Raw genomic sequence first — 22,301 nt, 5'->3', positions numbered from 1 at the left:
AAAAAATGCTGTCATTAGCCATCAAAAATGAAATATAATGGAATGCCTTCTCACTTCAGTTAAAATGGTGACTAAATAAAAGATAAAGAAAAATTCCAAAATAACACATGTTGGCAAGAAGTGGAGAAAGGCTTTTATGCACTATCAGTGGTGATGGACAACACTATGGAAAACACTACCAAGGTTCTTTGAAGTATATCTAGCAAATTATCCAGCTATTCCACTCCTGGGCATACACTCTAAGGAAATGAAGTCAGCATACCACAGAGATACCTGCATACCCATGTTTATTGTGGCACTATTCACAATAGTTAAGATAGGGAATCAGCCTAGATGCCCACCAACAGATGAATAGGTACTGGAAATATGGCATACACACAATGAAGTATTCAGCTGTAAAGGAAAATGAAATTTTGTCATTTGCAGCAAAACAGATGGAGTTCATTATGTTAAGCATAAAGACAAGTATCACACTTTCTGTCTCACATGAGGAAACTGAGAAGAGATTAGTGATTACTAGGGACTGAGAAGGGTGCCTGAGGAGATGAGGATATGAGCCATACATGCTGCATGCATTCATGGAAAAATCAGTGAATCTTATTAATATGTACCATTAATATTATGTACCATTAAAATATGCAGTCTGAAACAAAAAAATTGAAAATAAGCTACATTAATTTCTAGAGTTACAATAAAAAGCAGTCATAGTCATATGACCTGTATGTAGTAAAGAATCTCACTCCATCTTTGATGTTTGCTGATGTTCCAGTCTTACCCGTGTCCTCCCCTTCTGAGCCTATCTGGTAAACTGAGGAGAAGGCCTGGATCCTCCCTTCTTCGGCACTAGTGGGAATTTTAAACCACACAAGCCCCTGACCACAAACCCTGGTGCACCACAATAAAACCTTCCAGCCAGTATCCTTTCCTTGTTCGCCCAAACTGCCCTGCTCATTAGAAAGTTTCACATTCTCTTGGGGTCTCTGTGGTGCCATCAGTCTCAATATCAATTGCAGGGGATAGGGTGGCCCCATCTTTCTGTAGCAGGCCATGACACAGCTGTTCAGAAAAAAGTCAAATTATGAACAGACAAGTTACAGAAAAGGAATTAAAATGTTTAATTAAACATTAAAAGGTGTTTAATGTCATTAATATTCAGAAAATCCCAATTAAAATGAGATGCTATTTCATCTTTCAAATTGTGAGGAAAGATACATATTAATGTTTGAGAATAGGCAAGATGAAAGGGAACGGTCACTCTTATTCCCTATTGGACGAGGAGCAGGTTTAATTGGCAACTTGTTTTAAGGGTTGAAAGAAGCATGCCCTGCGGTGCAGCAATTGCACTTCACATCTTCTCTAATGAAACCCTCACACGTGTGTAAAATGCATGTACCAATGTTCACTGCAGCCTTATTTGTAATATTGAAAGATTGGAAAATACCCAAATGTCTACTAGTTCAGGAGTGGTAACAAATTATGATTTGACACCATGGGATAATATGAGTGAGAAAAATGAATCTTGAGTAATGACATGAGCAGATAGTCTAAGACATAGTAGGTACGTGAACAAGTATGTTGCAATACAGAAAATGTTCGGAAGGAAACACAGCAAATAACTGATTACTTTAGGTAAGGGGAGGAGGTAACCAAGAGAAGCATTTACTTTATCTTGTCTAAATTTATTATATGGCTATTACAAATGTTCACTCAAGGATTATTTTTAAAATACATTTAAAAATGTTTAAATAATGGCTGGATTCCCAAACCAGCTCACAAAACCATTTTTAGACCATTAAGCAGTTATGCATTTGCTATGAAAGACAGAAGACAGTGTCACTGAAATACAAGTAACACAACAGAATGGAAAATATTTTTATTAATATCGTTTCATTTTGAAATAATTTCAAACCTAAATGTTTCAAGAATAGTACAAAGAATCCCAATTAAGTGAGAATCAAACTCAAGATTTGTTAATTGCTCCAATTACGTCATGTATAGCAAGAAGGCCCAATCCAAGATCTCATAATGCATGCAGTTATGTTTCTCATCTCCTTACATCTGGAGCATCACTCTTTCCGGGATTTCTATGACACTGAACATTTTTAATACCGGGAAGTCATTTTATAGACTGTCACTCAATTAAGTTTCATGTCTTATTTCCTCAGAGTTAGACCAATGTTGTATGTTCTTGGCAGGAATATTACAGTAGTGATGCTGTGTTCTTCTCATAGGCAGAAGGTAATGCTGATTTGTCTTGGTTACCTGTGATAGAACTTTAATGACTTGATTAACTTGGTGTCTGTGAGGTTTCTCTAGTGTAAAATTACATTTTCTTTATCATTAACAAATATTATTTTGGAAGACGCTTTGAGACTTCAAATTATCCTATTCTGCCCACTTTACCCCACTAGTTTAGCATCTACTGGTATTTGTTGTCCAAATTACTACTACATTGATTATCAAATGGTAATTTTAAAATTACATTGACATTTATTGGTTGATACTCTATTTTAAGGATGAACTTTCTCTTGTCCTAATTTTCATATTAGTGTGGATTTATGGGTACCTATTTTGTTCAATTACTATCGTTACTTTTGATGCTCAAATTATCCCTGACTTTGTGTGCATAGACCCTTTCAAGGTGGCTTCTGTTTTTTGATGTTCCCACTTTTTGTCAAATACTTTATTTTTCTGGCACAGAAGTGTGTTCAAGCATTTAGATCAGCCATTTCTTCAAGGAGATCCAGTTTGTTTAGCAGGTAAGAGTATTTGGAAATCAAAAATCTAGGCACTAGTGCTCAATGCTTTCAGGGTACTCATTGCTCCTAGTCTACTCAGTGTTTAGAATTAGGAAATATATATGTACAAGACACACACACACACACACACACACATACTGCTTCACATGTATATATGTAAATATGTAATTTATGTACATCTGTGTCTACCTATATAAAGACATACACACCCACACACATAATTCACACAGATAGCTCTAATTCTAATTCAGTACTATAGGGTTTATTCTAGCTTTGTTTCCAAAAAGTGTTATTTTTGACTAATTATATACATGTATATATATTTATAGGGTACAAGTTGATATTTTGATACATATGCATTATGGAATGACCAAATCAGGCTAATTAGCATGGCTGCCACTAAACTATCACTTCTTTGTAATGAGAACACGTAAAAATCTCTCTTCCAGGGCTTTTAAAATATATAGCACAATAGAATTAGCTTTAATCACCTTTGCTGCGCACGAGTGCACCAGAACTTATAAGTTCTAGCTTTACATTTTGATTGTATTTCCCTCTCTATTCTCCATCAGCAAGAAACCTGGGTACCATATCTACAATATATTTACTTAATTGTTCAATCCTTTGTATAAAGCCACTCTCTTCGACTCACTGTGCTATCTTCTGCCCGGCCTCTATGAAGGCCTCACCCCACCATTACTGACCACCTAAACTGACCCTGCCAACCCACTTCAGTTCTGTCCTCTCCATTCCTCACCGTGCTTCAGTGCATCAGGTGTAGCAGGCTGTCCTCACCAATATGCACTGTGTTGTTGACTTTTGAACTGAATGAATGAAAGGAGAGGGGCTGAATCAGGTAAAGGAGGGAGGGAGGGAAGGACGAAGAAAGTAAAATCAGTATTGCAAATATTGAAGGTAGGTTTGAGAAGCCTGCGTGATTGTAATGGAAAGATAGGAAGTAAATTGGTTGGTTCTTTTGAGAAAATTCTGAAAGGAAGACTAGTGTTTGTATTTTAAAGGATTTGTTTATTTGATCTTTTAATTAAAAACACTTTTTTTTTTTTTTTTTTTTTTTTTTTTAAAGCTGGGCAGGGTGGAGTATGCCGGGTGGAGTATGCCTGTAATCTCGTGACTCAGGAGGCTGAGGCGGGGGATCATAAATTCAAGGCCAAGCTCAGCAATTTAACGCAGCCCTAAGCCGCGTGAGAACCTGTCTCAAAAAAATAAAATGGGCTGGAGACTTAGCTCAGAGTTAAGTGCCCCTGGATCCAACCCCCTGTATAAAACAAACAGAAACCTCCACATTTTTTTAGCCTAGGGTTGGTTGGGTTATTTTTTCAATTTTTATATGGAACCAATACTAGGAGGAAAATTGGTGGTGGGAAAAATTTCCTTAGACAGGTAGGAAGGATTCTGAAGAAAAAGGTTAGTTGGTTAAGACTACAGTGTAAACAAGGAAAATCCCAGAGGAAATAAGCATGCTGAAATAAGGAAATAAGCATGCTCAAATAAGCCAGAGGAGCAGGAGAGCACTGGATTGCCGGGTCTGAATTTGAGGAATGCTCATCCTGACCACTAGGTGGTAGCATAAGCCCATCAGAGCTTAATTTTTCTGTTGGAGCCAAAAAGAAGCCAGGCAGTAAAGGTCTGCATGTTGAGTATGTATTTCTTACTCTATCTTCATTTCTTATGCTGTACTATTACCAAATTTATTTTCGTTTGTATCTCACAAAAGATGGAATTTATTCAAAATCTTCAAAAGTTTTTATATTTTAAGTTTTCCGACAAAGAGTTACACATCTCCCTAATTTGATAAAAAATTTGAATGACTATTTTTAGACTTTTGGATTAATAAGTTCTATTAAAATCTATAAGGTTTGGGGACTTGGATTTAGTGTTGTTTTTTTTTTTTTTTTCCTTTCTCTTTTTCGGCTCCGATAAATATGCTCTTGCACTCACTTCTTGCCTTTTTAAAATATTTAACTTTGCAAAACCATAGTTCAGTGTTTGTAAATGTCTTACCCCTACCCATATTTAATCTTGGCAGAAATCATTAGTAGTGCATGACATCATGACATAAGAGAGCATCTATGTACAAACATATACAATTTTATTGATATCTCTACAGACTACAAGAATTTTAAGTATAGTCACAATTGCTGAGTGCAACAGAAAAATAGTAATTTGTCATTTTCTGAAAAGATGCAAAAATTCTGAAGATGAAAGATACATCAATGGTGTCATCTGTTTCTTATTTCCTAGAATAAAACATCACATAATTAAGTACTAAAAATTATAGGTTATTAGAGATTTTGATCCTGTGTACAATTGTCCAAAACCACCACCAAGTTTATTTTCTGTCTTTGCAGTTGAGAAGGGTGGGCCAAAACCAGAGGAGAAGCAGTACTAGAGGAGATAACTCTGAATATTTTCTATGTGTTATTGCCCTTGACAGGCTGGACTCTCCTTTTTGAATGTATAAGTACTTTTTTGAGGCCACTGGAGGTCAGACAGTAAATTACAGACATTCTTTTCCATTTAAACACACAATAACTAAGAAAATAAATCTAAATGGCCCCAGGAACTTTTGAATGAGACAACAATAAAAAAGGAAGAGTTGTTTTCCCTTTTTGTTAAGTCAAGTCCAATAAAATATACCTATAGCACAACAGGTACCTGGTACCCATGTCTCCTCCAAAAGAAGAATGAATAATAAATTTGGACCCAATTTAATAAATGATTACTTTGAGAATTTCTACTGTCCAAACATTAAGAATCAGTTTTCCCTTTAACTTCACATGCTGTTTAATATACCATGATATTTCTGGTATCCTGTTTTGTCACATATAGAAGGCAATCAAAAACTTTGTTTGAAGTGAAATAATTAATGGGCAAGTCACATATATCATAGAATTATTAAAAGGTAATGGGGCATTGCCTAGTCAGAAATTCACTTGTTCTGTGAGAGGCACAGAAAAAGTATCAATTCAGTAACATTATTATCTCTTACATCTTGCCTTCCCAGATTCTTTAGAAGTGAGGCTGGGACACTGGAAAAGGTAGACAAACATGTTTTCCTTAGCTGGTCATAAAGTAGTGGTTAGCAACTGTGGCTGGACACTGGAACCACACTGGATGCTTTCAAAAATATTGATGTCTGGTTCTTACTCCAAGCAATTTTTATATAATTGGGAATTTTAAAATCTCAAGTAATTATTAAGTACAGTCAAGGTTGAGGACCCTCCTCTAGATAAATATATAAATAAAGATATTTGTCTGTGCTTCTGTTCCTCATCAAAGCCTCTCCCACCTTCCTCAAGACCCACGTCCCTCCCCCCACACACACTCATAGGCCACATTGGCACTTCCTCCTCCTCCAAGTCAGACCTTACCTTCCTGCATCTCTCCACTCAGGGCTATGTGGTTTGCAAATATGCACACTTAGCTCATTATGTTGACAAACATGCACTTGGAATGGTGCATGTTGGAGACAGTGTTCAATCTAAGTCCATGACCAATATTTGTGGCACTCAGAGCACTGTGCACATGAAATAGCGACCGTCCGAAAATGGAGGGGGTGATGAAGCCTGGTAAAGCAGCTGTGAAGGCTGTCACATTTCTTGCAGAGAGCCAAGACCTGATGTGACCTGCTGACTCCTTTGGGCATTGTCCTCTCTGAACCAATGTGTTCAGGGTACAGTATTCCTCTCTCCTGTGGGGCAGCCTGTGGTCATTTAGATATACTCTGGGTCGTCCCAATAATCCGAAGCCAAGGAGAGGACTTTTACTTTTCTGATCAGTTTCATTTTTCTCTTCTGTGCCAACATTGTTAAGTATGTTAAAGAACCTACCTTAATCTTCAACTAATTTCATACCTACTCTTATTTTTTTTCTCCCAGAGTCATGTAGATAATGGGTACCTTTAAAACTGCATATGTGGATTGTATTAAAAGGGATTCTTTAAAATCTTTGCGGGCAGAGGCCTGGATTTGACTTATTGAGAATCAATTTCTATAGATTTGAAAAAATTGCCTTTATGACTGAATTACTTGAAAACATCTCATTTAGCTCTGGGACTGTCCTACCAAAAACACTGTCAGATGATGACCCTGATGGTGACTGGGACACTAAGTCTGAAATGTAGGCAGTACTCTTTTTAAAGGGGATTAAAATAAATGATAAATCATTCATTGTCCCTTCAATGCAAGGAAAATGGATAATTTTTTGGTAGGGATTATTGCTTACATTATTATTAGAACTGGGAAACAAATACTTTCATCTTCTCATTGACAAACAGCATGGAAAGGCTCATTTTCTGCTGGAACACTAAAACAGGTTTATGTCTTAAGGGAGTCATAGGAAGGTAAAGTCACCTTGTCAAGACTATAGTTTATAAGTCTTATCTTCTGATGTTACCTTAGCAGATATAATGCAGTTTTCAATTTTGAAGGTAACCAAGGCTCAGGGTTGTTTTCTGTATCATTGTACAAGTTACTAGGAATATTTTTCTTATGTTCCAAGATAGAAGGAAGTTGAGAAGATGCAAAAAATTATGTGGATCAACAGTCCTCATTTTCCCAAGATGATGACAATGATGAGATGGTGGTGGTGAGTGCGTGTGTGTATGCGTGTGCGCTAAAGTCAGTGAACAGAACAGAAATGTTCAAAGAGAAAAATCACATCCCCATTAGATTCTTGTTATTGCTATCTCTTTGAATTACAAAATAATTTTGATACAGTAAAACCTCATTAATTTTGATTCCACTAGTCAGGAACTTGTGGGGTGAAGGGCTGTGGGATGAAGGGCATTAAGAAAGGGCTTATAAAAACAATTTTGTAAGGACATTTAAACGACTTAGAAGAATCCGATCTTTTCAAGCAATTCAGAAGTACCTGTTTACTTCCAAAGAATGTGCTAATTATAAACTTTTGATCTAGTTATTGAAACTGGAGTTTTAAGCACTTCCATTGTGAAATGCTAGTGTCCTTTTGGTATTTTCTTAGTGTGCTTTAAAATATTCTATATTGTTTTTCAGTGATTCATAAAATTTGCCTCAAAATTGTATTTTATTGCTTATGAATTACACAGGTAATTTTGGATATAATTTATCTTGCTAAGACAATATGTAGTTATGGTGTGCAGTTTTATATAAGACATATATTACATATTTTGCAATCTGTTTCTTCAAATGATATGTAATAGTGGCTCTCAACTTGGAGCTGTTTTGGCAATGGCAGGAGACATTTTTGATTGCCATTATAGGGTTCCTACTGGTATCTAGTGGGCAAAGGCCAGGGATGTTGCAAACATCCTGTAATACACAGGACAGTTCTCCAAATGAAAGAACTTTGTGCTAATAGTGCTAATGAGAAGCCTTGATAAAGAACAGGTTAAATCGTGTGTATATGTGTGTGTGGTGGGGTTTGCTGGAGATTGAACTGAGGGTCTTACTCATAGTAGAAAAGTGCTCTGCCACTAAGCTGCAGCCTCAACACAGAACAAATTAAATCTTACTGAGGATTTCAGTAATAGTCTTTAACTCAATGCTACTGTGGACTTAGTTTCACTTATTCCTAAAATCAATATCACTCTTTTATTTTTAAAATGTAGGAATGATAGGGCATTTATCCAGAAAAGTCCGAAAACTGGGTGCTTGAAACTGATGGTATATATAGTGTGTTGCAATTTGGTTGCCAATATTTTCCAAATCCTGACCTCAAGTTTCTTTATATTTTTACTTTATCATTTTGTGTGTCATATCTATATTTCCAAGCCAGGTTCTGTTACCCTAAGACTATTAAGGAGCCTGAAAGATTAATGGAGAGGCTTTTTTAAGAAATCAGGAGAATTCAAGGTCTCTGAGAAATGCTATCCTAGTATACATTTTCTGACTCTTTCAATAATCTTTGCTTGTTTCAAAATCATGGAGGATATTTTAAAGGAAGCACCACTTCTCAGCAAAAAAACTAAACAAATACTAGTTTTGGCTTAAAATAAACCAAACCCAAGAAAATGGTAAATTCTTAAGAAACAGAAATGTAAATCCAGTAAGACCTTGATAAGTAAAAACCCAACAAGTCAAATCTATAATTTAAAAAGGATTCTTTTTGAAGGAACAAGATATTACAAGATGGGTCCTATAGTGTGTGCGTGCGTGTGTGTGTGTGTGTGTGTGTGTGTGTGTGTGTGTGTATTCCCGTGACTTTTGACTTCCAGAATCATGTTAATAGTGATGGCTAGTGTCTTTATTTTGTTTTGTCTTTAGTACTTCTCTGTTGAAATATGATTAAAAACTTGTCATGTTAAGTATATTCTTTGCTCCATTTTGAGAGTTTTTAATAACCAGTAAGTGTTTGGTATTTATCAACATAATCAGGTGGCTCATATTAGTTGATCTAATTAGTGACAAAATTGATTTTGTATCATTATTTTTGTTGTTCATAATGATAACGGAGGCCAAGACCACTACATTTTAAAAAGATTTCCATTAACAGTATTGAACCAAAAAAGTATCATCTAATGAAAGCCCTTATTAATCAGAAATGTAATAAATCAGAATCCCTTTCTCAAAACATTAACTGAGGTTTTACTGAATCACACTAACAACAATGACCAGTTTGGTCTGTGAAAGTCAGGCTGCAAAAGCACCTTGGATTGTAGACCCTACTGGGTTTGAACAGTAATATACTGTGTAAGTGACAGACAAGGATACAAATGGAGCTTTAAAAATATATCACTTTAGAAACCGAAATTGGAGTGTGTGAAATTTCACCCTTTGAGAAGTCAGTTCTCAAAGCTAACTGCTTTGTTCCTATAGCCTATTCCCTAAACTTGTCATCAACTCCCCCGCAGTGTACAAGCCAGGCTGAAAAAAATGCTTTAAGGTAATCCAACCCTGCATGGTTTATGATTAAAAATAGCAACCCATTCTGAAGGTGACAGAAATGGAAATAACTGTGTTGGGAATAATTTACTATACTAGTAATACTCGATTATGACTAAGAATTGTGAATGATGTAAAATACTAAGGAGGGAGAGAAATGTTAATCAGACTCTTGCCATAAGAATTCAATAATGTCCTAGTAAAATGAAAATTACAGATGAGAACTCTGGGTTTTTGTTTTCCTTTTCAGTTGGGTATGGCAAATATACTTGAAATGCATTGATGTCTTCTAATGCAGACTTTTAAATTGTTGGGTGTGGCCCAATTTATAAAAATAGTTTACCGTAATTCTTTTTTTCTTCTGTCACAACATGCTTTTTTTCTTTTCCTCTTAAGATGTTAATTTATCATGCAAAGATTTTTTTCATTAAGTGCATTAATGCTTTTGTTTGTACAGGAATTTTCAAATCAAAAGGACTTCCCGCAGTTCCTAAATGTAAATCCTTAGCAAATTACATGCTAAGATGATGCTCCATTCCACATGGGAAAAGACAAATTCAGTCATTATCTTGGGATTTTAACCAGGGTTCCAGCCTTTGGGTTGTACAGCGTCTTTGATAAGTCTCCTTTATGATAACTTCAGATGGATTGTGATGGAACATTTTATAGAAGAAACTGGCTTCTAGCAGTTGAATAGTGATGCTGGGAATAAATTTGGTTTCCCTGAATAATGGTTTCTCAAAGCTGTCATAGCTTCTTAAGGAGTTCAGAATTGGTACCATTTCTTATCCTTATATTTCAGCATTAACTGCAAAGAGAAAAATAGTCACCAAAAGTTGCTAAAGAAAACTATAAAAGAGTATTATCCAAAGCAAGTCCAGCTTGAGCTAATCATTAGAGATTTGTTTGTAAATCTCAAAACTTACAGTAAAACTTGTTTTATGGAATGAAGTGCATGTGAGAGTTAAAAACAAACAAATACCAAATCACCATATAAAGATCTGCCTGACAGGAAATTATTTATATTCTTATTTATTTTTTTTAGGAAATTATTTTTAATGACTGAGACAAAATGGAAGGTGTGGCTCCCAACCTCCACTGCCGCCCCTCCCCCTTCCCATGGGGCCTGCATGATCTACTACACACCTGTTAAGCAGTGACACACAATGCGGACCAATGGATAATTTTCTTTAATTATCCCTTGAGGTAAATAAGTATCAATATATTATAGTATTTAAAAAAAATTATTTCCCCAGTGTGGGGGAATTAACACTTTTAATAGATCTAGGTTATGGGATTACTCACGTGGCAGCTGTTTAAGCTTTCCTGAATAGGACTTAAATGTGTGAAACACCACTGCGGGAGGCACCTGTACGTATTCAATCTGTTTACCTCATGTGCATGTTTGGAAAATGCTTCTGCGCTGGTCATCATGCCTGCAGTCTTCTCTTCCAGCTCGCCTAGTCTCTGTCCTCTCTCGTCGAGGGCAATCCGGGCACGGGTCAGCTCTCCCATGACCCCCCCAGCAGCGCCTTTCATCCCTTCTATACCCCCTGGTCCGGGAATGTGCTGTGCAAGGCTGCGAGACGCTTTTCCTGCTGTAGCTTCCCCAACTGAAAATTCAAGCCATAGCAATTTAAAACATTCTGTCAGCAATTCAAATAGTCAAGGTTGTCACCAAAATATTTAAATTCTGCTGTCATAATTTTCATTAAAAGAGTGATATATGTGGTAGGCATATATATGTATTTGAAGATGCTAGCCCTTACTCAAGAAAAACTCATAAGAAATAAAGAGACGGAGAAATACCATTACTATATGCCTGTGTGTGTGGTGTGTGTGCTTCTGTGTGTATGGTGTTTCATAAAATATGACACAACTACATTTCTTGGCATTCTGGAATTGGAATTCTGAGAACATGAGACTTCATGTTTAGCCCATACTAATGTCTCTTCCTATCTGAGTCTGATCATTGGCGTACATTTCTGCCCAGGTCTTTATTCCAACCTTCTCTGTTCCCCTGATGTATCCGCCTTGTAGGCCTCAGGTTCTCTGTCTTCCCCTCTCTCTCTCCCTCTGTAAATACTAGAGAATGGGCTACAAATGATGGATATCAATTTACATATGTTGAAATTTTGTGACTTCATAAAAGACTAACAATTTACCAATCAATTGTAAACCTTAGTTTCATTCTATTTCAAAAAGACAAAAAAGCTTTTATTAACATCATTTATCTTGGCAGAAATTTAGTGAATATTTCAAATGATATAACATTGGGATAGAAGGTAGATTTTTAAAAATAAGAGCCTTATTGAGATATAATTCACATATAATAAAATTTCCCTTTCAACAAAAAGCATACAATTCACTGGTTTTTGGTATAGTCACAAAATTTTTTTAACTGTCACCACTAACTGATTTTAGAATTTTTATTATGCCACAAAGAACCCATTAGTAGTCACTGTCTGTTCTCTCCCTCTCCAGCCTCAGGCAACCACTGATCTATTTTCAGTCTCTTTGTATATGCCTATTCTGGAAATTTCATATAAATGGAATCATAGACGCTCAGTGGTGGAGCACTTGCATAACATATGCAAGGCCCCAGGTTTGATTCCCAGCTCTGCATAAATGAATGAATGAATGAATAAAATGTGACCTTTTTGGTTTAACTTCTTAGATTTAGCATGTTTTTTTTTCAAAGTTAGTTATAGCATGTTATACATGTTGTAGCATATATTAGTATTTCATTTTTATGGCCAAATAATATTCCACTGTATGACAGCACCTATATCTTTTTGCATAGTTAAAAGTTCAAGAGAAACAGTTTTGGATATGTGGAACCAAATGGCATATTGTGGAAAATATATCCTCATCTTCTCTCTGAAATGTTCTCTAGTATCTTCCTATTGATTTTCAATTATTTTTTATCATTTTGCCTGGTAGAATTTTAAAGTGGTTTATTCTGTGGCATTGATAGATCTTTCATTCTGAATTTTAAAAATATGTTTCCCAGTAGTGATTATAAACAGGCAGATTTTTTCAAACTTTAATAACTGAATGTCTTCACCTTGTCATGCAGATATGATCTATCTGCAAATGAGAAATTTATTAGCTGGCTTGTTATTTGTTTGAATTATATGTATCATTTTTTCTAAACCATTTCCTAATATAAAGGGACTAATTTTATTCATGTTTAGTAAACAGAAATAATTTTCAGGGTGCAGAAGGAAACAAATATTCAAACTTGAAGATAGAAGCAAAATGGTGAGGCTACTGAAAAGAAAAGGTATACTTATACATCGTTGTTGGGACTGTAAATTAGTACAACCACAATGGAAATCAGTATGGAGATTCCTCAAAAGACTGGGAATGGAACCACCATATGCCCCAGCTATTCCACTCCTTGGTATTTATACAAAAGAACTAAAATCAGCATACTGTAGTGATACATGCATACCAATATTTATAGCAGTGCAATTCACATTATCTACATTGTGGAAGCAGCCTAGCTGCCCATCAACAGATGAATGGACATAGAAAATGTGGTACATATACACAGTGGAGTTTTACTTAGCCATAAAGAAGAATGAAATTATGTCATTTGCTGGTAAATTGATGGAACTGGAGAACATCATGCTAAGTGAAATAAGCCAGATTCAGTCAAGTTTTGAATGTTTTTTTTTTTTTTTCTTATATGTGGAGACTAGAGAGAAAAAGGGAATAAAAAAGAGATGTCATGAAAATAAAAGAGAGACCAGCAGAGTAGAGGAAGCAGGTGGAGAGGGAGGGAACAGGGGAGGGCAGGAGGGATGGACTAGAATTGAAATTGACCAAATTATGCTATGTCCACAGAGAAATGTAATACAGCATATCCTACTTTTATGTATAATTATAAAGCACAAATAAAAAAAAATAGAAGGGAGACCAGTAAGAGTAGAAGTGGGGATCAGAGAGAGGAAGGAAGGAACAAGGAATGTACTCAGGAATGAGATTGAACAAATTATGTCATGTGCATATATGAATGTCATGTGAATCCCACTGCTGTGTGAAATTATAATGGACACATACAGAATAATAGAGAAAAAAGCACCAAACCTAGAAATTGAGATCACATATTAAACTACACACACACACACACACACACACACACACACACACACACGTCTTCCATTTTGAGATGCATTTTTGTAATAGGAATTTACTCACAGAGCTCTTCTCTGTCAAATGTTTGTCCACTTCCACCAAACAGTCCCTTAAGAAAGCCTCTATTCTGAGCTTCTGGTGTCTCTATGGGAGTAAACAAATCTCCAAGCATGTCCTATACCAAATTCAAAGGAACAAAAGCATTAGAAAAACTAAGAATAAATTCATAGATTAAAAAGGTCACACTGTGTGGTGACAGATGAAAGTCTGCTTTTCCTGCTGATTTTTGCTTTGCTCACAGTTCTTACCTTAGCATTTCTTTCTCCATTTCCTTCCCTTCATTTCTCTAGTAAACAGATATTTAAAAAATTTCCTTTTTCTGTCTTCTATTGATATCTAGTTGGGAAATCAGTATATTCACTCTCAGATTAATTTTCATGTATGATCAGTGACTACCAATTTAGATATTTGAAACTTTTAAAATTACCACAGCCTCTTTCCTATCTTGTTTCCTTTCTCTGAACCATGCATGGACTTCCCTTAGAAATAGGAAGCCTGGATCTATTTTTATATTAGGTACAAAATTATGCCATGGTTCAAGATCACTGAAATAATTCAAAGTAGGAACCTGCTGTATGACAAGGTGCAGTCATTGAGTCTTGGAATGACTGGGAAAATGCCTCATGAGGAATGCAGATGTTTCAGGTTATATTCCACAAATACTAAATCAGAATCAACCCAGATATGCTCTGGTTATCTTGCTTTTCAGGTCGTTTTAAAGCAGACCAACATTTAAGAACCATGAGTATGAAGGAAGAAAGTAAGACCAGGAGTCAGGAGATCTGTGACTTAATATAGGTTTGTCAATGAACTTCCAGTTTGACTTCAACTTCATCATCTCTCCTCACCTCTACTCACCTGCACTTTTCCTCCTAGAAGTCCTACTCTTTGGAAAGAGTAGAAACTATTCAGTTTCCCAAGGCAGAAAAATTCTTTCCTTTTCCACATTCCTATGTCTAATAACCCTCAAGTCCAATGGATTATACTTCATAGCTATTGAATCTGCCAACTTTTTTTCATCTTTACTGCTGGTTCCCTTACTTTGGGTCTCTGTTGTTCTTGGACTTTATTATAAAGAGACTCCTAATTATTTTCCTAAGTTTTGCTTCTGCAAAACTGTCATACTCTCAACCAGAATCTGTGTTTTAATAAACAAATCTGCTAAAGTTTTTTAATGACTTCCTGTATCTCAGATAAATGCTTGATTCCTTAAGGAGCTTACAAGGTGCTCCCAGAGCTTTTTTTTTTTTTTTGACTAATTCTCCAGCACCACCCCTCAAATCTTCACTTCCCAATACTGTACTTTCTTGGCTGTTTCTGGATTTTGAGGATTTCATACCTATACCACTTTTCCATCCCTAGCCATCCATTTACTTGAACAACTCCTACTTACCCTTCAGAAGTCAGTTGTGCCCACAATCTTTCTCTATCTACTCCCTCCTTTCTTCTCATCAACCCAAGTGCGCTTCTTTGTCTCCCCAGGACTGGTGTAGACATACACACAGCATTTTCCACAGGGTATCTGCTCCCTTATCTCTCTACCCTAGCAGGCAGGGATGTGTGTGGTTACTGTTGTATTTCTAGAACCTTGCAAAGTCCAAGGCATATAGCAAAAACTATAAATATTTGTTGAATAGCAATATAATGATAATACAAGATTTATATATTCCAGGCACTGTGCTTATTGCTTTTTATGAATTCTTATCTAATTCTAAGAATAATGCTCCAAGGTAGCACGTGCAGGTAGGTCAAACAAAATGCCCAGTCACACAAAAGGGGAAGCCAAATACAACACAAATAACTCAGCATTTATACTCTTAATCTCTAAATTATAATGAATGTTTTTGGTTTTCTAATTTGTAAACAGAAGGTGTTGAACCAGTTAAATCTCTAAGATGCTCTTTTAAAAAATTCTGTGATCATTCTTACTCAAGATTAGATAAGCTTTTATATCTATCCCATTTTTAGGCTATGCTTAGTGCTGTGATCAAATAAAAACGTCCAATTTTAATCGTAGCATATGTAATTATTTTTGTGGCTCTTGATAAAAATTAAGGTTTCTTTAAAAAGCTTATGAGCTCCCTGAGCTGGATACAGACTTTTTTGTATTCATACATATTTCCCATCTGGGAGGAGAGTTTATAATTTGTCCAAAGGTACTCAACAGGCAAAAGCAAACAATAAAACAAAAACATTAACTATTAATATGAATGATCTTTATATTCTTTCTCTTTCTTATTATTTCTCTGCATACCTAGAACTGTACCAGAAGTTGGCAGGGTCACAGTGAAGAACATATATTCAAGATTTGTTCTAAGAAAGGCATATTTATTGTGCAACCCAATATTTTAGCTTTAGACATCCCTCTCACTTTACAATCTCTCCATTTTTCAAAAAACAAATGCACTTGACCTACCTGTAGATTATCACACATTTCCTGGCTGTATGTTAACCGCTGAATTTCAGTAGGAGATACAAGATACAATGCCTGTCCTTCATTAGTAAAACAAAATGTCCGTGCTATCCTCATGTCTGTCAGTGGCAAATAATTAACATCCAACATTGGGCGAAGACTAGGTAGGCTAAAAGGAAAAAGTAAATCCAAATTTCATATTCGAGTTGAAAAGAGCATTTCCTAACATAAAACAGTAATTTAAAAACCATTGTTTTATGCTTATTTCTTTTCATTCTCTTGATGGTTCAGTATCAATAAATAGACTTCAACATAAAATCATACACACACAAAAATCATTGGCCAGGCTTGGTGGCATAGGCCTATAATCCCTGCAACTTGGAAAGCTGAGGAAGGAGAAGAGCAAGTTCAAAGCCAGCCTCAGCAATTTAGTGAGGCACTTAGCAACTCAGCAAGAGCTTGTCTATAAATAAAATATAAAAATGGCTGGGGATGTGGCTCAGTGGTGAAGCACCCCTGGGTATAATTCCCGGTGGGAGCCCCCCAAAATAAATCATGGGCAAAGTTTTTCTATCTTAATCCACAGATGCTAAGCAAATGCCCTTGAAAGATTAAATGTAGGGACCAGCAATTGCTGGGATGTTTTTGCAGCTTCCATGTGTTCTCTCAATATGATCACAGCCTTTGGTCATGTCAGAAATACCATGGCTAGGATGTGTCCGACTGCACACTTGGTCTGTTGTCTTTCTTTCAGGCAGAACACCTGAGTTAGAAGTCATGACTGGAATGGGTTCCATTCCCTGTGCCTGGGAATGGAGCAGCTTTGCTTACTATTTCTTTATTCCCTTTATACACAGGAAATGGAAATTACCCATAACTTAGGGCACCTGCCTTGAATGCATAATTAATAAACAAACATGGCCAAGGCTGTAAGGGAATGAGAATAGGTTATAAATAATAAATCAGAATTTGCACATTCAAATGAATACTATACATTTGAAGTACCTTACCCCTGGCTACACCCTAATCCTAATGCTATAGTTATAAATTTGCTAAAATAGTTCTCAGAATGTCCTTTTGGATATTGTTGTTAGAACCAGTTTTACAAACCACTGAAGAAAATAAAACCAGTTTTACTGATTTTTAATAACACCTCTAATGTCAAAAGTGAGGGGGCTTGTAATTAAATCTCAAGATTGAAACCGTCCTACTAAGTGTGCTCAATGATTTTAAATCATCTCAGATCATAAAACCAGCACCTCAAAAAATACTGATCTCCCTTATCAAGGTAGTCTGTAACTATACATTTGATCCTGGGACCTGAAATCTGTGCTATTGGAATAAGCTTTTTCCTGAGATTCCAGGGCGGCACTGCCCAATATTTTGGCCACTAACTAATCACGTGTGAATATTCAGCAGTTGATCCTTGACTAGTCTGAATTGAGATGTATTTAAAAGTGTAAATTACACTCTGAACCTCAAGGATTTAGTAAGAATAAATTATCTGAAATATATAAAAAAGAGATATGATAATCTATGTGTTATAACCCTTCAGGTAACTAAACCCCTTAGGATATGAGTCTGAAACAAATTCAGTTAAACAGATTTCTGTAGTTCAAATTAATAGGTGGGGCTGGAAAAGAGATTCTACTGACTTTTCTGATAGGCTAATTGTCTAGGTTGTGTAATATAAATGAGTCAAGAAAAGAAAATTTAGAAAGGTACAATCACTTGCTAAGGATTAGGAAACAATTGGCTTTAAAACAAAAAATTTTCTTCTGTTCAGGGGCACTTCAATAAAGAATCAATCTGTTAACTAAAGGTGGTTCTTATAAGTGGTATGTTTAAGAATTCATACAGATTGGTCTTTCATATTATTTTTTATTCTCTAACTTGCTTTTCTAGGTCTGGGTACATTAAAACCTTATCAACCAATCATTAGCTGTTTCCACCTGTAAAAATAAACTATAATAGGGATAAGGGACCAGATAGTAAATACATGTTTTAGATTCTATAGTGCAAAAGCAACCACAGACAATATACAAACAAATGGATGTGGCTGTATTCCAAAAAACTTCATTTAATTTTCACATACCATGAAATATTCAACCATTTAAAAATGTAAACACTATGTGTGGCTTGCAGTTTGTACAAATCAGATAGGGGCTGGGGTAGATTTGTCCATAGGTTATAGTTTACCAATTTGTTATCTATATACCTGCCTCTACTGCTGTTTCCCTGAAAATTAGCTTTTACATCCACCATCTGCCCAAGATTTGCTTTCTTAAAGGTCATTAATTTCCAAGTAGTGGCAAGATCTAGTGTTTTTGTTATACCCAAGTTCCTTGACCTGTCTGCTATATTTGGCTACCTTTTGACCCCACTTCCTTTCCTTTGATACTGTTCTCTCCTTTTTATTTCATGAAGTTATAACCATTCTGGTCCTTTTCCTGTCTTTCTGATGACTTCTTCTCAATATCCTTTGCTGGATGCTCTTCCTTCTCCCATAGTATAAATGTAGAGATATCCCAAGTTTCTATGCTCAGCTCGGTCTTGTGCTTCATTACTTTTTGTACTATCTTTTTTGATGATCTCAGTCACTGTCATAAATACTAATGTATTTACACAGAAGATTTCCAAAGTTGCATCTTCTGCCCCCATGTTTCTAAAAGTCCAGACTCTATATTGCTTTATGAATTTCTGCTGCCTGACATAATATACCTCATATTTCAAATATCTATTTTCAATTCATTCTCCAACTTCTCATTATCTTAACATTTCCAAATGCTCCTGGCTTTCATATTTGCTAAATAGCATTACTATTATCCAAAAAAAAAAACAAAAAAAAAAACCTTGTTCTCTTCTAATTCCCAAATTTAACAGCCTCCATTACCTTTCACAACTAAACAGCTTTACATACAGAAAGTGTCCCTCCATAATCCCTCACACTTTTCCCTCCTTGCCTTCTATCCAGTTACCGTTTCAGTTCAAAAGTCAATCACAAGCTCTCCCTCCATGTGTATTTCCTAATGAATAGAGAAGGTTAATTACCTCCTTTAAAACCCAATTTCTTATATCAATTAGTCAACAGTTTTTCCCATTTACCTCTCCAGATTCCTTTCCTCCCAATGACTTTTCCTTTACAGTTCATGTTTAACTATACTATGACTCAGGGACTGATTTTATCAACAGAAAATTCAATTTCATATTTCCTCTGTTGAATTTATATTGTGTTGTACTAGAGGTTAAACCCAAGGGGGCCCTCTACCACTGAGCTACATCCTCAGTCCAACCCCTTGCCCTTTAAAAAAAATTATTTTTTATTTTGAGACAGGGTATGGCTAAGTTGCCCAGGCTTGTGATCCTCCTGCCTTATCCTTCTGATGGCAGTTTGAGCCTCTCTGCCCAAATTATGTAAAATTTCTTGTGTAAATGTCTTATCTCCCAATTAGATAGTAAGCTTAAGCATTAGGAATATAGTTTATTAATTTTTATATCATTTATAGGCCTAATGCAATGCTTAACCATTTTATTGATTTCTGGAACTAGGGGAGAAATTAAAAATAGTAACAGTGTCTTCTATATAACTTTTTATTACCTGAATTCAAAAAGTCATAATATTTTAATGTCTTGCAAATTTTATTTGATCTCAGTAACAGTAGGATGAAATATACTATTGATGAGCTGATAACTTATTTCTAAAGTGTGCTATGATTTTATTATATTTCTCAGTGCTGCCTCAATTTTTCCTAGACTTACAACCTCAGGCAAATTTATTAGCATGTAAAATGAAGTACGCAAATAATACTGTACTTTCATTTATCCTAGAATAGCAATAAGGATCAAATGAAATTGTTTAATAGTCTTATTAGTATAATTATATCAAAATAGTCAACTGTCATTTATAACTAAAAAGAACAAATAAGTTAAAAATTTCTTATGTGAACTACAAAGTTACAGCTTCATTTCCCTGTAGCTTATTCATCTTTTATTTCCAATGCCAAGCATAGCAGTTGGAAGCTAATATATACTCAATAATGTTTGTTTGGATGACAAATAAATAACAAATAAATATTTGTTGGATGACTGTATAAGTGACTAGAACATCATTTTTTCCTTAGATTTCTTGATGTCAATTAAAAATATATATTTAATTCACAGTGACAAGCATTTAAGGAAAAAATCCCAACAGTCTCATTAAATTATTAAACAATAAAATATTTACAAACATAATTAAACCATGATCTCAGGTTTCTTCTTGATAACATCTTGCACATTAATCAACACTTTTTAAGATTATACCTTGCTAGCTTTGTTGTGATTACCAGATAATTTATAAACAAGGTAAGTACCTCATTATCATGATATGCCCATTAGCACAAAAGCATGCCAAGCAGGCACTGTTACACATGACCACGACATTTGCTTGCAGTATAAAAGATGTTTCGGTGATGTTATGAACATAAAGACAAGTCTGAGAAGGCAGTGAAAAGACTTTGGCTTGTTTTTCTGAGCAAATTATCGTATACTGATGATCTCCTATTTCTTGGGATGAAGAGGAGGAGTTCATGACCAATTTCCTTTTCCAAGTTTTTTCATTTTCATCCATGGTGTTTGGATCCCTCCAAACTTCATATGGTGGTTGCATTAATCCACCAGTTCGGTCCATACAGGAAAATGTTAGAACAGCTCCTTTCAATGAGAGGAATGTACCTGTAGAAACAATTTCACATCACTGGCACATGAATTCTTTCTAAAATAGCTTTTATTTGTTTGTGGGCAATACACATTTACATTATGATAATTTGTTTATAGTGTCATAATATTGCACTAGTACACATAAATCAGTAAATTCGTGAGTTCATTCATTGCGATAACTTGGATCATAGAATATTAGACCTAAAAGGAACCTGACTGAAGACATTAATTTGTCAAATTCTCTCATTTAAATGGGAAAACAAAACTGCAAAGATGACCACAATTGGGCCAGGTCACATAGCAAATCAGTGACTAAGCTTTGACTAGGCTTCTCGTTTCTTGATTCCTAATTCAGGGTTTTTTCATTATTTTATATCATCCCTTTAAAAACCATTTTTAAAAGACAAATTGAAAAATACATAAATTTCATTTATTGAAATAATTTCAACTGAAAAAATAATCACACCACCTGATTCTATTTTCTTACTTTATAGTTCATTTTCCTGACATTGAATATTCAATAAATGTCATGAAATTTCAGTATGTGGAGTTCATGCTAGAAATTTTAATTGTATGAAAAACCAACATCTTTAAAAATAACTACCTTTGGCTCTCAGGCAAGCTTGTGCATCTGAATTCAGAAAAAGTGTTCATTTACCTGGATTCTTCAAGGTTGATTATCCACACAAGATCACTACCTATTGGTGATTTTTACTGGTCTCAGAATACAGTGTACTATACAGCTAAGGAGGTAATTTAGGCTGAACTGTCCTTTGGACATTTCCAGACTCTCTAAGCAGTATCATATTAGCTCTTTTTAATTTTGTCCTTTGATATTATGTAGAATAAGGGTGTTAACCCAGGATTGTGTATTTCAAGAGTACAGTGTGACAGAGACTTGGAAAGGGAAAGATGGCAGATGAAAACACATTCCGTTTAGAAAGCATTTTTCCTTATGATTTAAACAACTTAAAAATTATAAAATTCAAAATAGCATCTGGATGATCTAACATCTCAGTTGTAGTTTTAAATCTACTTGAAAACTAAGAAACCTGTACAACTCCTAGAACAGTAACTGAGAGGATAGGGTTGTGGGGTTTAGGTGCTTAGTATAAGGGTCAAGGTGTAAAAGAACAGCTCTCTCAAAACTCCATGTATAAAAAGTGACACCAAAATGTATGAAGAATGATTTAAATTGCTATTTATGCTACTCAGTAAAACCACATTTTCATAACTACCCGCTACAGAAAGATTTTTCTAAATATTGCCATGGGTCATATAATGTCATCATATAATTTAATCAGTGAAGAGCATATGTCATCCTAAAGATTCTAATGGAGCTAT

General features: G+C 35.3%; 1 protein-coding gene across 13 annotated transcripts in view; it reads right to left on the bottom strand.

Moving 5' to 3' along the window:
• Nucleotides 1-4,591: 4,591 nt before the first annotated feature.
• The window catches only part of STXBP5L (syntaxin binding protein 5L), a 452,269-nt gene continuing 434,559 nt past the window's right edge, over nucleotides 4,592-22,301 (bottom strand). For all 13 annotated transcript variants that reach the window (XM_079155274.1, XM_079155277.1, XM_079155276.1 and 10 more), the window contains 5 exons: nucleotides 20,612-20,972; nucleotides 16,263-16,428; nucleotides 13,850-13,961; nucleotides 11,036-11,256; nucleotides 4,592-10,451 (listed from right to left, as the gene is read on the bottom strand). In XM_079155274.1, the coding sequence (XP_079011400.1) occupies nucleotides 10,410-10,451; nucleotides 11,036-11,256; nucleotides 13,850-13,961; nucleotides 16,263-16,428; nucleotides 20,612-20,972 (902 nt within the window). In that variant the 3' untranslated portion in view covers nucleotides 4,592-10,409. The remainder of the gene's footprint in view (nucleotides 10,452-11,035; nucleotides 11,257-13,849; nucleotides 13,962-16,262; nucleotides 16,429-20,611; nucleotides 20,973-22,301) is intronic.

The sequence above is a fragment of the Sciurus vulgaris genome (genome assembly GCF_902686455.1).
Source record: "Sciurus vulgaris genome assembly, chromosome: 10".
Taxonomy (NCBI): Eukaryota; Metazoa; Chordata; class Mammalia; order Rodentia; family Sciuridae; genus Sciurus; species Sciurus vulgaris.
Note: the sequence above shows the minus strand (reverse complement) of the source record. Positions and strands in the feature narration are given on the sequence as shown.